Genomic DNA, 16,235 nt, shown 5'->3' on the forward strand with positions numbered 1-16,235 from the left:
CAGTCCTAGGCTGCTCCGTGGACGGCATCAGAATGTCAGGCCATGAGGAATCTTCCTGTTGCTCTGGGAGTAGTCCCGTGGATAGCACCACATGTGGACTTGGTCTTTTGTGCTCAGGGTGGGAGAAAGTACTTGCCTATGTCTTCAGTCAGTGCCATTGCTCTTGGAGGGAAATCCCAAATTCTTTCTGTCCTAGCAAGGACAGTGCAGGGAAGATGAGTCAAGAGGAAAGTTGGAAGGTAGGCCAAAGTTATGACAGAATTGATGACAGATGCAGAAATGAATTGAGGATGAAAAATGTAGGTCCACTCCTGGGTGGGGGAAATTGTGTTCCCTGCAGAAGAATCAAAGTCTTACCTGGAACTTTTCTTCCTAATTTCAGCCGTCCCTGAAGATACCTCCCCTGCTGCTGTAAATGCAGATACCTCTGGTTATATTTGCAACCTTTCAGAAGGTAAGACCATTCCATCTAATTGCTTCCTTTATGTGACTCCTGGATTTTCTGGGTTCTCTATTCCACCAGAGACTATATTTTTGGTGTCGGGGAGGGAGAAGATAAGAGAAACGTCCTGTTTTTCTCACACTGTTTTCAAATTTCTAAGTCAAGTCAACAGATTAATATCAGAGAAACCATAAGCTTGTTACACCTAGTTTTCCAATACTACTTGGATAGATCTTGAAATGTTAGCATTTATCAAGGATAATTGTTCTTTAATAGAAACATCATTGCTAACACCAAATTATGTGCCTTTTTGTGGCAAGGTAATGGATTATGTTTTATATTTTTTTGAAACAGACAATTCTTCTTTTCCTTGTGAGAATTTCCCCAAAATAGAAAATAGCTTAACAGTGGGTGAACTTTATGATTTTTTTCTGGGGCAGATTCTTTTGAATATGACTTAGGATATTTCTGGGAATTTGGAAATCCATTAAGGATCAGGTATAGTTTTTCTGATAATGGTTTATTTTCCCTGCTTTTCAACTTTCACATAGCAATGACTACCAGATTAGTTGAATCTAAACATATGCAGCCACTGTGTTCTAAAATTCACATACATGTTGTAATTTAAATCTCAAAGTCACTCTATGAAATAGATATTCTGAAGATGTGTAAATGGAAAATTTGTAATGATAAACTTTCCCTTGAGAACATGAACAATAATAAAAGGGATTGGAATGATGGTCAAATAATGGACATCCTGAAGTTTCCTCTTGAAATATTGCTTTCTACTTTTTCATGTCTGGGCCACTGCTTGGCACTTTCCTCAATGATCTGTAGTATGGGTGAGAAAATGCAGAGTTCTCCCTTATCAGAGGATTGCTTTGTGCCATATTATAGGGAAAACCCATATGTATTAGCTGACTTCCATTTCTCTCTGATTGTCCAACTTACTTGGGCTTTCATTTCAGGTTACATATCCTAATTCTTTAAGGATAGGAATTGGTCATTTATCTTCTTGGATTTAAAATCTCATGTTCCTTTTGAATCCACAGATTTCAGTGATATTTGGCACTTAGTACCTATTTAGAATCCAAACAATAAAGTTAGATTCTTCATCCTTTGTGCAAACCTAATGACAATATATTTTTTTCTCTTGCAGATTTCTTGATATGTGCTAAGAAGATCTTCTCATTTTTAAGATATACGGCTGAGGTAGCATCAGCCTGGGCGTTCTGCATCTGGTCCTGCAGGGCTGGGCTAAAACAAACCTTCCTTTGATAACATCCAATTACTTACTTTGCCAGGTATATATCTCTCATATCATCAATTTATCTTCCTTTGAATTGATAATAATAATGAATAACATATAAATGATATATTTTTACGTGTAGTGGGGTAGTTGTCCAATGTTTAGACAATAGAGTGACAGACACTTCAAATTTTAACTGGTATTTCCTTGTGTTCCTGTTAATTATTCCACTTTCTATATATATATTCAATATTTTAAAATGAACACTGATCTTGGACATACTATTAGAGGCTAGAGATTCATCCAGTATGAATATGCTAATCAAAACAAAGGACAAATGTTCAGTTCCATTCCACCACACTCTTCTATCAAAGGACACAGAATTTTTTCCTTATCTGCAATGATTTTACAGGTGAGAAGTGGGGCACCTCCTGTATTGCCTTGACACTTGCAGGCTTCAGAGTTGTGAGAAGGTGACCTGGTGCTGCCTGCTGGGCAGTGGTGCTTTCCTGTTGGACACAAACAATCTTACAAAGCACCAAGGTCAGCCAAGGTCATTTAGTATGAGATGTGATGTCTCATACAGGGCTGGGCAAGAAAGAAATATGGGACCTCTGAGCATGGGGCTATTAGTTGCACCCTGTCAGTGATCAGAGAGACTGGCTTCTGTAAATTTGGAAATCATATACAGGAATACATGCATCAAACAAGGTCTAGGATGGCAAACTCAGCAGTGAGATAGCTCAGCAGAAAAGGTGATAACCCAGGAAAACTCACTAAGAAGTTGTCCTCCATCCTTAGACAAGACAAATAACAAAAGAAAGGTTATGGAAGATATTAGCATTTAGATAGCCTAAATGCTAGCCCATCCACTGGGAGAGTTAGTTTGCTTCTTCCATGGGACACTTCTGTACTCTGGTATCATGGACCCAAGGTTTCCTCCTGAGAATTTGAATGCAGTGTGTGTTGTTAGAGGCACTTCATAAGTTCTCTTCCACTTCTCTGCTTCTAACTGGGGTGGGACCTGAAAGAGGTAACTCAGGCATAGTGCTGGGTATCTGATACATTGAGAAGAGAGAGAGAGAGAGGAAGAGAATTTGCCTTTTTTGGCCAGGCACCATGGCTCATGCCTGGAATCCTAGCACTCTTGGAGGCCTAAGTGGGTGGATCACTCAAGGATAGGAGATCGAAACAAGCCTGAGCTATTGTGAGACCCTGTCTCTACTATAAATAGAAATAATTAAATTGGCCAACTAAAAATATATAGAAAAAATTAGCTGGACATGGTGGCTCATACCTGTGGTCCCAGTTAACCGGGAGGGTAAGGCAGAAGGATTGCTTGAGTCCAGGAGTTTGAGGTTACAGCCAGTTAGGCTGACGTCTCGGCAGTCTAGCCGGGGCAATTAGAGTAAGACTCTGTCACGAAAAAAAGAAAAGAAAATAAAAAAGATAATTTGCCTTTCCTCTGCCTTTCCGTTCTGTCTGGGCCCCCAGCCAATTGGGTGTTACCCAACCACATTTGATGGTAGATCTTCCCCCTTTCAGGCCACTGACTCATATGGTAATCTCTTCTGAAACACCCTCACAGACCCATCCAGAAATAATACTTCATCAGTTTCCTTAATCCAATCCCTAATCCAGTCAAGCTGACACCAAAAGTTAACTAGCACACATTTTTTTGTTAAATATATTTCTAAGTACTTTATTCTTTTTGATGCTATTGTGAATAAAATAGTTTTCTTACTTTCACTTTGGATTGTGCATTGATGGTGTTTATAAATACAATTGATTTTTTAGTATTGATTACAAATTTTGAAACATTGCTGAACTTGCTTATTAGTTCTAAATTTTTTTTTTACTGGATTCTTCAGCATTTTATATATTCAATGTCACGTTATCTGCAAATAGAGGTAGTTTTATTTCTTTCTTTTCTGTATTGATAGCTTCTATTTCTTCTTCTTGCCAAATTTCCTTTTCTAGATGCTCTAAAACAGTGAGTGGAAATTATTTTTTTTGATTTTAAAGAAAGTGCTTCCAGTCTTTCACAATTAAATATAATGTTAGGGGTATGTGCTTTGTATATGTCTTTTACCAGCTTGAACAAGTTTCCTTCTATTCCTATCTTGTTCAGCATTGCTTTCTGTTTTATCATGAATGTTATAGGTTTTGTAAAATCATTTTCCTGCTATTATCACATGGTTTGTGTCTTTGTTTCTTTAATATAATGATTCACATTTATTGACTTTCATATATTGAAGGAACCTTGCATACCTAGGAGAAATTCTACTTAGTCATGGTGTAGCCTATGTTCTACATGTTGTGAAACCCATTGCAGTGGTGCTTATTCCCATCATGATAATTCTCCCTTGAATAAAGTCTACTTTACCATTCTTTAACAGAAATAATTTTTTCTTTAATAGCTATGGTGTCTGTGACTTGAATAGAATCAGAGTCACCATTGTGTCCCCTGTCTCTCATCATTACATGTGTGCCTTTCAATCTTTTATCTTCAATTCTGACGGATTGAACAGTGATCCTTTGGCAAGACAGATTCCTGAGCCCTTAGTGTGGATGACAGTTCATTGAAACGGATAAGGACAGATTTTGACGCTTAAGATTCTGAGAATACTCAAGAAACTGCATTAGAGTCCCAAGTTTCTTTGTTTGAAGAAGTGCGGTTATAAGCAGCTGTTTATAAGAAACTAGGTGAGTCCCAGGAAAGAGGAGCTGGGGTAGAGGCCTAGGCTTCTTTGTTTGAAAGATGCCTGCTGGGTCAGAAGTCTCTCTTCCTAGCTCTTGCTCTCTGTCTTGAGTGGGGAATATTCCTGACCAGGTGGGCAGAAAGATTTTTTCCTGGATCTTTGTCTTGAACAGGAAAATTTTCTTGGCTCTTTGAGAGGCCTCTCTTTTCTGTCTATTTTATCCTGTCTCTCTCTCATGGGAACTTTTCAGTAGGGTGAAACTTCCTTCTTTTTTTTTATATATATATATTTATTTTTTTTCCCCAAATTCTGTGAGTACAAATATTGTTAGGGTTACATATCTTGCCTCTGCCCCCCTCCCCATCCCGCTCTGTCAGAGCTTCAAGCATGTTCAGTCTTCAAGTGGTGCGCCCTCCACCCACCATGAAAGTGGTACCCTTCCCCTTCTCCCCTCTTCCACCTGTTCACCTCCCATTAACAATTTTTTTTTTTTTAGACATTTTGGTTACAGTGAAACTTCCTTCTTGAACTCCTGCTGCCTATATGCTCCACCAGTCTGTCTACTTCCTTCTTGTTGACAGGATTTTCCTGAAGCTAATTTGGAATTTTATTGGCCTCTTAGGAAACTTATTATAATCTCCCTAAATTGGCTCCCTAAAGCTTCTCTCTTCTTACTGCTTCTGTTTCCCCTTTATCCTCTTAACACCTTGGATCTTGTCTTCAGCTCCCTTGAATCCTTCAATATGTTCCCCTTCACCTCTGCACCTTCATCCCTGTGTTCCTGCCAGGCTTTTCCTTCCACCTCAAACGCTCAGTTCCCTACAGTAACTTGAACTTCACATCCCCTGCAAATAAATTTTTATATGCATTATTTAGGTAAATTATCTATTTGTAATTTATTTTAGTGTATCCAGTGAAGCAGTGGTTAGTATTTATTGTTTTCTCTATAAATCTCCAATTTCCCTGTAAACATTCTTTTAAAGGTCCATCTTTTCTTTACTTTGGCTTTAAATTCCATCACTGTATATTTCTGACCTTGCCTCTCTATTTTTTCCATAGTATAATTGTAAATCCTTGTCACAAACCACACTGTTTAGTTCATATAACTGTATTTTATCTGGCAACAATTTTTAAGCTATCTTTGTTTTGGATGACATTGACAAATTGAGGAATACATTTCCATCCCCATTTTTAATAAATAAAGTGTGCCTCATTTGGGGATTATTTAATTATTTCTGACAATTGACTTCAACTTATGCTTTTCCAGCCAGAGCACTACTTAGAGGATATTGAATAATATCTAATAAAATGCTCTGTTCTTGAGGTTTTGGCATGAATTCCAATCAACCCAGAATCTGTTTATTTTATCAAAGACTGTAATGCTTTATTTGACAAGAGTGTTGACTAGATCACAAGTTATGCCAGGTAAAAACTACCAGAATGTCCTAGAAGCTTATGTAAGTTTCTGAATAAATGTTGCACAATATTCAAAATAAATACCCAGCATGTGTGCTGATCAAAGACTGGTAACGTGTTAGGGCAGAGGGAGGTGAGCTGCAGGGAGAAGGAGGCTCCATTAGATGTGTCAAGGTCCATCTGGCACCAAATTTAGAATGATACAGATTTAATATGTCAGGAAGGAGACTCTTGCTGTACAAGAGTTGTCAATGTCCAGAAGGGTAGGGTGATCATCAAAGACTGATCTGCTAAGTGTGAGGGTAGAGAACGGTGAAGAGGAGGAAGGAGGCTCCCTTTAAGTATTCCAGAGTGAGCCTGACACTGTACTTGAAAGAATGTTTCCCAAAGTGTTAGTGAGGAGACTCACAGAGTGAAATTATGTTCAGTTTTCCAGGAAACAAGTCTTGGAAGCCTGAGAATGTTGCATATAGCTTTCACATTTTATGTAAATAAAGAAGAAACCGTGTTAGCAGTTATAGCCGTGTGCTAAAGGCTGATGGGACCAGGCAATCAACTGAACTTTAGAAAGACATATAGACATTTAGAAAAAGAGGAGGAAAAGCTGCAAATTCAGAAAAAGGAAAAGAATGCAACAAATGATATAGGAAAAAGAAAGAGTGTGATAGTCTCATAACGACCACAAAAGAAAGGTGAAGTTAGAAATGTCACTCTTCTGATTGTTTTACTTCATGCAGGAGCATTTTGTGGTTTGTTCTGGGTTTCCCACTTTGAGGAGCCTTCAGTATTAGTGGGAAGAAGACAGGCAGTGATGGGAAATGGGTACACAGCAGTGAGGGGGATGACCGTGTACTAGGAAAAGCATGATAAGTAGAAGAAAGATTGGAAGTTCTTTTCCGTAACTATGAAAAACCAATGGTTGAACAAATTTGTGCTTCAAGGGAGACCTTTCCTTAGAGTAAAATAATGAACCAGGACATGTGCATATCATTACAGGAAGTAATTTGTGTTGTTTACTAATGACATCTGCGTAATGACTGTGCTTCACTTGCTTGTAGACCTCCTACCTTCACCTCGAAGTGCATACTGTTGTTATTTTTTTATATATTCTTTGTACATCCAGGATTTTGTGACAATAAGAGTATTGAGTTTGACTCCTTTCCTTGTTCATTCTGATTATAGCTTTCCTACCTGCCTAAACTTTCCTCGTCTATTTTATATGCTAGCTCACAATCGTAGCCTGAGCTTTTACCTTTCACAATCTAATCCACATTGTGCTGACTTCTTATGTTTCAGAGACATATTCTCTCTTCCCAATAGTTTAATAAAGTCTTCCCTCTTTGTCTTATTCTTTGATTTGAATTGCATATATTCATTCATTGATTCTTCTAGTTAACTCACATGTAACAAGAACTGACTAGGTGCTTGGCACTCTTACAGGTTTTGTGTCATCGTGTAGAACAAAGCAAATTTTTGTTTTTTAACTCACAGAACTTATTTATTGAGAGGGCAGGTAGAAAGCCAACAATCAGAGAAAATAAAGAAAGAGACAAGCAAATATCAGATAATGATAAGTACTATGAGGTAAGTAGAATCAAGTTGTATATCTGTAATTTGGGGCTTACTGTAGTTTGATAGACATTTAAGGCTTCCTTATATTCATAATAATGAAGTCTAGATTGATTGGCAATGATATTTGGCAGAAATCATATGTACTGATAAATAGTAGAAACAACCTTATTGTATATATCGTGTGTGGTGCACACATTCAGATTTAAATGCTGGACACTCACTGCACAGCCCTGTGTGTGCCTCAGCTCTGTTGACCTGATCACAGGAAGAAATCTTACCTTTTGGTCCTAACACAAAATTCTATTTTGCCTCAAATTATCCCAGGTCTTCCCTTCACCTCAATTCTTTTTCTAAAAATTCAATATCTAAACCTCTGGCTGGTCTGTGTTCAGTTGTATCTTGTTTTGTTGAAACCCATGTGTCCTTGCCCATCCCAGTTCAGGACTGCAGCAGGTGCTCCCACCTCTATGTGGCGCGTGCCGACCAGTGAGGGGTCTGGATGGACTGAGTCTCTGATGCTAAGACCTCTCTTCAGGGCGGGGCTTCTTTGCTGCTTTCCCCTCAGGGCCCGTCTGCCCTTTTAATATGCTCTCCACTGGCGCGTGCAGGGATGACTAGAGATAGTTTTGTGATCATTGGGTAAGTCTGGGGATTAACAGTAGATATGTTCTTAGCATAGAGGAATATCAACTTGTCAAAGGAATAACATGACCCAGTTGCATCTCTTACAGATTCTTCACTATAGAAATTATAATAAAAGTGATAGTTCTATTTGAATTTCAAAGATTTAATAAAAAATTATGAACAAAATAAAATGTTAGATTGGAAACTGATATTTATACAAGATAATATGTTAATATTTCTTATAATCTCAGGGTCTGTAAGAAGATACAAGCAGGTAACACAATAGATAAAAAGATTAGAATATGGATATCTTGGAATAGGAAATTCAAGTTCTCAAATATATGCAATATGCTCAAACTTACTGTAATCAAGTAAATGCAATTGATATAACAAATATTGCCTCTAACCTATCAGATTGGCATAATTACATTGAGATGATATTTACTGCTCACTGAGAAGTGGCCATAAAAATATGCTCTTACTATTTGTTTCTATTATTTTAAGTCTTGGAGACTTTCCTGAAACCAGTTTGATAACATGTATCAAAGTGTATATATATATATATATATATATATATATATATATATATATATACACACACACACACACACATATATTCATATGATAATACTGAAAAACCTCTGGAGATATATAACATAGATATAGTACCTTTGTAAATTAGGGTCCATTTAAAAGCATATCAATGGTTTCATGATTTGGTGAAGGCAAAAAATTGAAATGATCTGTATCCCTATGAACAGGTATTACTAGAGTACATTATGAAAGCCACTGAAAAGGATGAAACAGACATACAGGGACTGACATAGAATTTTAAGTACCAGTGTTGAGGGTACAAACAAGAAAAAGTGGTCTATAACATAATGACATTTTGGAACAGCATTTTTAAGGACACGGACACAAATATATGGTCATTGGCATCTACACATATTTGCCTGTGGTAATGGAAACATGGAAAAATTTACTTAATTGTTACTTTTTGGTAGTTGTGGCAGTGATAGTATGGAGTATTAGGCATGGAGGAGTATAGACAAATAACTGTGTGTTCATATATGCAAAATATGTTTTAGGAATGTGTATTTACCAAGTAATAATGGCAATTATCTTACTGTCTTGGTAGATCTGGAGCCCCCCCCCTTTTTTGTAGCTACGCTTCTATTTTGATTTTTATAAAGAAAATCCCAAAGTAATCTAGTGATGTGAAAGAGCAGTGGTAAAAAATTTTGGAGATGCATTATGTACTTAATTTTACTTTTTAATTACATATACTAGTATGTAGTGTATACATATATAGAGAGAGACAGATAACATTTTGTTATATCTAAAATACATGGCTTTAAATAAACTATGTTACATAATATTTGACAGTTGCCACAAAAATGGAGTATAGATGTGTATAGATGTTTGGAAGACTCAGTCTAATTTTCTTACAACATATCCAATATATGTAATGCTGTTTATTTTATCAAAAAAGATATTATTTCTGAGTAGATTTTATATATTCACGTGATACACTACAATTAAATTTTAGATTCCACTGCAAATAATAATACTAAAAACAGAGAATTTGAGCATAATATTATCCAAATCTAATAATTTCAGCCAAATAAGACCTCAAAGTTGTCACAGGTCCCAGGAGGCCCAGCTACACCCTGAGCCCACTCCCCTCTGCACACCGAGGCTACAACTTACTATTGTCTGTTCCCACGTGTACTCTCTGGGTGATGGATCTCGGATTGCACAGCAGCTGCAGACCAGCTTCAGCCTGGTCAAAGCAGCAAACTTCTCTGCTATGCGGAAGGCTGCTTCTCCAGTGAGTTCTGAGCACCTGCCTTAGGGAGGAGGCCCCTGTCCATGGTTGTCCTTTCTTGGACATTCTTCTTTATCCCTGGGCTTTCAAGTAGTTTCCTCATACTCTTTTATTAGACTTTAGTATTTCTTTATATCAAACTTTTTCTTTTTAAGGCACTGTGTGGCTTCTCTCTCCCAAGTGGACCTTAACAGATATACATGTTTAATCTCAACCAGTCAATCACTGCCTTAGGTAAGTCTGTCTGCTGGCTCTCTTCACTGAAGAGGACATATAGTGAGCTCCCAGTAAGGAACCATCCCCTAGAATAGCATCCAATTTGTGTCTTTTTTTTTTTCTGGAGGCTTTGTGTGACTAGATATAGGATTTATTTCATGTTATCTTTAATCAGAAAATATCTGTCATGTAAGTCTTTCTTCCTTGTCTTTATGTCCTTTTAATATTTCTCCCTTTGCCTTTCCATTGAGAATATGCTTTTATTTGATTTTTTTAGCATTGCTTTACACTATCTCCTCACCATGTTATGACGACTCAATGCTTCATGGCAGATGTGAGATTGACTATGACAAGGACACATGCTTGCCTTTCAGAGGTTCAAGACAATTCTCTCATTTTCCATTTTTCCGTTCAACTGATGGTGACCCTATAGCATCTCTTGGCAAGTGAATTGACTGTTATTTCCAGGTAGATGATCCAATAAACAGAGAAATAGATAGATGTTTAGTGCTATCCCAGCTAATAGAGATCTAAGAAAAAGATATACTCTGTATGAACAGGAAGAACTTTGGAGCAATGAGAGACATTGAACAACAGGGAAGTCTTTAATACACAGTGAATTCCTCATCATTCTGGGCATTCCAGACGTACAGCACCCCTCGGAAGCCTTGATTGGGTATATCACTTGGTTATGCTGTAAATGTGGGGATTTATCTCCTTTTTTGTGTTTACTTAGTATCTTGGGTCCATTACAACAAAGGTCGTGTAGTTGGGCATGCCTTGGTGCAGTGCTGGCTCTACTCAACAGCAACGGAGAAACCTGGAAGACAATAATGCACGTGCACTCACGTTGTGTTTTTTCCCAATGCACTATCTAAACATACTACATGGTTGATTTCTCAGCCTCTTAAATCTCTGTGCAAAGGCCATGTTTTCCACTAATGCCCTCTTTGGTCACCTTATCTAAAATTACACCCCACTTTCCATCTACAACATTACTCCCTTTTTTCTTTCTTATTTTCTATTAGACTTTATCACCTCAAATATAAGGCATTATCTTTTTCCTTTTCTGACCTCTTAATTTATGAAATATACAATATGATACATGTCATGAAGTTTTTTTGTACTTTACCTTCTGCTATTTCTCAAATGTCCAGCATTGCTCCTGTCACATAATAATGCTCAATTAATACTTGTTGAGTGAATGAATTGATTCATTGGATGCACTAATTGACAAATGTTAGTTCAGTTTTCTATCTTCTTAACCTCTAATCTAAAATATTTACACAATAATTGCTTTAAACTGGGGAGGTTAAATGTTGTTCTTTAGATAAGTATTGGACTCACTGTGTATCAGTGTCAGATGAGCCTAACAACACGTACAGGAGGTACCCATGGCTTGAAGAATACACAGCTTGATGTACACAGGATGGTCTTTGGACTAGGCTGCTCTGCCCTAATTATTCCCTTATGAGGAGACAGAAGGTTAAGCACTCTGTAAGTTTCTACCTCCTAATGTCTATGAAAGGAGCACTGCAGATATCAGGACGTCTGATAATGAAGTCATCCCTACCTTGACAGAAGAGATTGAATTCATGGAGACACTCAACCCCACAAGTAAGAGGAAGCCTGAAAGTGAAGTTACTGCCTGGAAAATATTTAATATGCACAAGTCTTGAGTTGAATCAAGGATCTGAACTCAAAACCTTTCCAAAAGGCCTCTAGCAATGCTGTTGATTTTCTAGTTGTTTCTCTGTGCCACAACAATTTCTGGCATTAACCATCCTAGATTCTGGTCTGGCAGCTTCTCATTGGTGTTTTCTGCCTATATATTGTCAGGCTGTGGAATCCTGGAGTCAGCATTTGCCTACCCTTGGACTCCGAAGCATTCTTGTTTGTGCTCCTGGGTCTTCAATTCACCACCATGAAGTTTTTGGCAATGCTAGTACTGGTGGGAGTTTCTACCATCTTGCTCTCTGGCCGTAAGTAAGGACACTTACCTAAACATGAGGTTTGAAATAGTAGTCCGTAAAAATAGCCACTCTCTGCTGATTGTACTTGCAGGTGCCTAGAATGCTGCACCTCCTTACATCCACTCCCCTAATTTGTTCTACCACTTTTTGACTGGCTGTACAAGGTGGAGTTGATTCCTCCCATAGGAATATCCTAATTCAGTCAAATCTTAATAACCATAGAATACAATTTTATTGCTATTGTCAATAAAATAAGTTTAGAAGGTAATCAGAGGTTTATTTTACTAAAGGACATATGACCACGTTACTTCTCTATGGTATTTCACGTGTTTTACATTACCTGTGCATGTGTTCACCTTCAATTTCTGCACCAAGGACTGAGGTTCTTCCATTGTGAAAGTTTAAATACTGTCCACATTCTCTTCCCTGCACCTCACAACTGGTTATCATCTTTCATCCTATTTTTCCTTCTTCTCTTTCAGAGGATGCGACAGCTGCTCCATCTGACACCTCTGCTACTGGTGAGACTGAACTTGAACTTCATCTCCTTCCTGCAATGACTGTTTTCCATTTCCAGCTCATGGCATATAATCAGCTTGCATGTGGCTATTCTAAGTTGTAACGAATCCCAAACAGAAGCCTGAGAAGGCTGTATTCCTTATACTAACGTGCATTATGCACACAGTTAACCTATTTATATCTTATATGTTGATAGACAATACAAAATCTAGGACATAGACTTATGTAAATTGTGGACTTCCTCATTGCTCCTCAGACAGTGGCACTAGTTCATGAGGTGTGATGTTGAAGCCTGAGAATTTTTGGCTGATGCGTGTAAAGTCTTTAATAAACTGAAGGACTGAATATTGCTACTGTAAACAGAGACCAGTGGGTCACAGAATAAAGTAAGAGATTGTAATTTTAAAAGTGATATAAAATGAAGCATTTGGACTGCAAATGAAAGTGGTGTATGGAATGTGGAATACAGGGGTCTGGTAGAAGTAGGATTCTGAGTTTGCTTTTCTAATGGTGTATAATGTCTAATTCTAAGGGTAATGTTTGTTTCCTCTCTCTGACCTGAAAACCAAGGTTGTCGATCAAAGTCCCTGGTCATTCTTGGGTTTCTTTCGAAGGGTCCTGTGCATTATATGCTGTGTGTGTTATGTTCATGTATGAGTTATGAGGATCTCTATATTCATCCTCCACAGTTTGGAGATTTGCATCCATTGGTCAAAGGACATTGACTCCAACTAGGCATCTCATTGTGGGCCACATGCCCTATCTTCACTTTTCCCTTTGTTGGCCTTGCTGGGAAGAGTGAATTTGGGATTTTCCCCCAAGGGCAATGACAACAACTGCAGAGATAGGCATGTTCCTTGCCCTAGGCATGAGCACAGAAAACAAGTGACATGTGGTGCTACTCACAGGACTACTGCCCAGGAGCAATAAGTGAATTCATGGTAACCTGACATTCTGATGCCTTCCCATGGAATGCACAAGTCCCATTGTCATTTGAATGAGTGTGAGTAGAGGGATAAAATATAGAGGAGAATTTAGACCCCTACATGGGATCCCGTTTTAACAGTATTCTTTTTCTGAAGAGGTCTCAGACAGCATGGCTGAATAATGGGTTTGGAGATGGAGCTATCCAGTTCTTGAGGGAGGTTTAACTCAGAAATGTGGAATCTGACTCCTAGGCTTTGTCAGTAGCAATAGTGTAAGGTCAAGGGAAGCATAACTCTCATACCTGTTAATAAGGTCCTTTAACATGTAATAACTCATGGGGCATGTGCTCATTCTTATTGCCAGAAGTGTACCAATTTGTCCCATTAAATCAAACGTGGCTCTCACTATTACTCTTCTAATAGGTGACAACTCCTCTGAATTGTCACAAAGCGTGCGATAAATATGACTTCTTTCCGGCTAGAAGGTGACAGAAGTTATTTTACAGCTAAGATAGGAAATACGACTCTAAGATTGGATACATCTTTTTAATCTTCCTCTTCTTCTCGACTAGAAATTATCCCTCTGCTTGTCCTCATTCACGCTGCAATGGCACGTTCGCAGTCCTAGGCTGCTCCGTGGATGCCATCAGAATGTCAACCAAGTAGGAATCTTCTTGTTGCTCTGGGAGTAGTCCTGTCGATAGCACCACATGTGGACTTGGTATTTTGTGCTCAGGGTGGGAGAAAGTACTTGCCTATCACTTCTGTCAGTGCCATTGCTCTTTGAGGGAAATCCCAAATTCTTTCTGTCCTAGTGAAGACAGTGCAGGGAACATAAGGCAAGAGGTAAATGGGAAGGTATGCTACTGGTATGACAGAATTGATGACATATGCAGAAATGAATTGAGGATGAAAAATGAAGGTCCACTCCAGGGTGGGAGAAATTGTATTCCCTGCAGAAGAGTCAAAGTCTTACCTGGAAGTTTTCTTCCTAATTTCAGCTGCCCCTGAAGAAACCTCCCCTGCTGCTGTAAATGCAGATACCTCTGGTTATATTTGCAACCTTTCAGAAGGTAAGATCATTCCATCTAATTGCTTCCATTTTGTAGTCTTGGATTTCCTGGGTTCTCTATTCCCCAGAGACTATATTTTTGGTGTCAGGAAGGGAAAGATAAGATGAACGCCCTGTTTTCCTCACATTGTTTTTGAATTTCTCGTGCATTTTAAATCAAGTCAACACATAAATATCAGAGGAGTCATGAGCTTGTTACTCCTAGTTTTCCAATACTATCTGGATGGATCTTGAAATGTTAGCATTTATTAAGGATAATTGTTATTTAATAGAAACATCATTGGTAAGACCAAATTATCTGCCTTTATGTGGCAAGGTAATGGATTATGTTTTATATTTTTATCAAATCAGACAATTTTTTTTTTCTTGTGAGCATTTCCTTAAAATAGAAAATAGCTTAACAATGGGTAAACTGTACGATCTTTCCTGGGGCAGATTGTTTAGAATATGACTTAGGATATTTCTGGGAATTTGGAAATCCATTAAGCATGAGGTATAGTTTTACTGTTCTTGGTTCATTTTTCCCTGCTTTTCAACTTTCACATAGCGTTGACTACAAGATTAGTTGAATCTAAACATATGCAGCCACTGTTGGAATTTCAATCTCACAGTCACTCTATGAAATAAATATTCTGAAGTTGTGTAAATGGAAAAGTTACAATGAAAAACTTTCCCTTGAGGACATGAGCAATAAGAAAAGGGATGGAATGATGGTCAAATAATTGACATCCCGAGGTTTCATCTTCAAATTTTGCTTTATATTTTTCATGTCTGGGCCAATGATTGGCAATATCCCTAATAATCTGTTTCATGGGTTAGAAAATGCAGAGTTCTCCCTTATAAGAGGATTGCTTTGTGCCATATTATAGGGAAAACCCATATGCATTAGCTGGCTTCCATTTCTCTCTAATTGTCCACCTTACTTGGGCTTCTATGTAGGGAATATATCCTAATTCTTTAAGGACAAGAATTGATCATTTATCTTCTTGGATTTAAAATCTCATATTCTTTTTGAATCCACTGAATTCAGTGATATTTGACATTTAGTAACTATTTATAGTCCAAAAAATAAAGTTAGATTCTTCATCCTTTGTGCAAACCTCATGACAATATATTTTTTTCTCTTGCAGATTACTGGTTTTGTGTTCAGGACATCTATCAGTTTTTCCGTTTTCGATTTCTTTGAGGTAGAATCAGCCTGGGTGTTCTGAATCTGGTCCTGAGGGGCTGGGCCTTTTGACAAACTTTTGGTAATATCCAATTACTTACCTTGCCTTCTATATATCCCTCATCTCATCAATTTATCTCCTTTTGAATTGATAATAATAATGAATAAGACAAAATGATGGAATTTTTAGAGGTGGTAGGGTAGTTGTCCAATGTTTAGACAATCCCAGTGACAGACACTTCAAATTTTACCTTGTACTTCCTTGTGTTCCTGTTAATATTTGGACTTTCCATATCTTTATTCCATAATTTGAAATAAACACTGATCTTGGAAATACTATTAGAGTCCAGAGATTTATCCAGCATGAATATGCTAATCAAAGCAAGGACAAATGTTCAGTTTCATTCCACACACTCCTCTATGAAGTGACACAGAATTTTTTCTTATCTGCAATGATTTAACAAGTGAGCAGGAAAGCAGCTCCTGACATCTGGAAACTGCCTTGACACTTCCAGGCTTTGGAGTTGT

General features: G+C 37.8%; 1 protein-coding gene across 1 annotated transcript; it reads left to right on the forward strand.

Moving 5' to 3' along the window:
- The first annotated feature begins 326 nt into the window (after positions 1 to 326).
- On the forward strand, positions 327 to 16,025 carry MUCL1 (mucin like 1). Its single transcript, XM_012754616.2, has 6 exons — positions 327 to 454; positions 1,602 to 1,746; positions 11,889 to 12,031; positions 12,505 to 12,543; positions 14,469 to 14,540; positions 15,670 to 16,025. Exons 3-6 carry the CDS (start codon positions 11,974 to 11,976, stop codon positions 15,723 to 15,725), a joined length of 225 nt encoding a protein of 74 aa, XP_012610070.1. The 5' UTR covers positions 327 to 454; positions 1,602 to 1,746; positions 11,889 to 11,973; the 3' UTR covers positions 15,726 to 16,025.
- The last annotated feature ends 210 nt before the right edge of the window (positions 16,026 to 16,235 follow it).

This window comes from Microcebus murinus, chromosome 10, assembly GCF_040939455.1.
Source record: "Microcebus murinus isolate Inina chromosome 10, M.murinus_Inina_mat1.0, whole genome shotgun sequence".
Lineage (NCBI taxonomy): Eukaryota > Metazoa > Chordata > Mammalia > Primates > Cheirogaleidae > Microcebus > Microcebus murinus.

Bases quoted from the DNA above. Each gene is read 5' to 3' on its own strand.
- MUCL1 (XM_012754616.2), top strand. From the start codon at position 11,974: ATGAAGTTTTTGGCAATGCTAGTACTGGTGGGAGTTTCTACCATCTTG. The intron at 12,032-12,504 runs GTAAGTAAGGAC...CTTCTCTTTCAG, and splicing joins TACCATCTTGCTCTCTGGCC to AGGATGCGACAGCTGCTCCA. The intron at 12,544-14,468 runs GTGAGACTGAAC...TCCTAATTTCAG, and splicing joins ATCTGACACCTCTGCTACTG to CTGCCCCTGAAGAAACCTCC.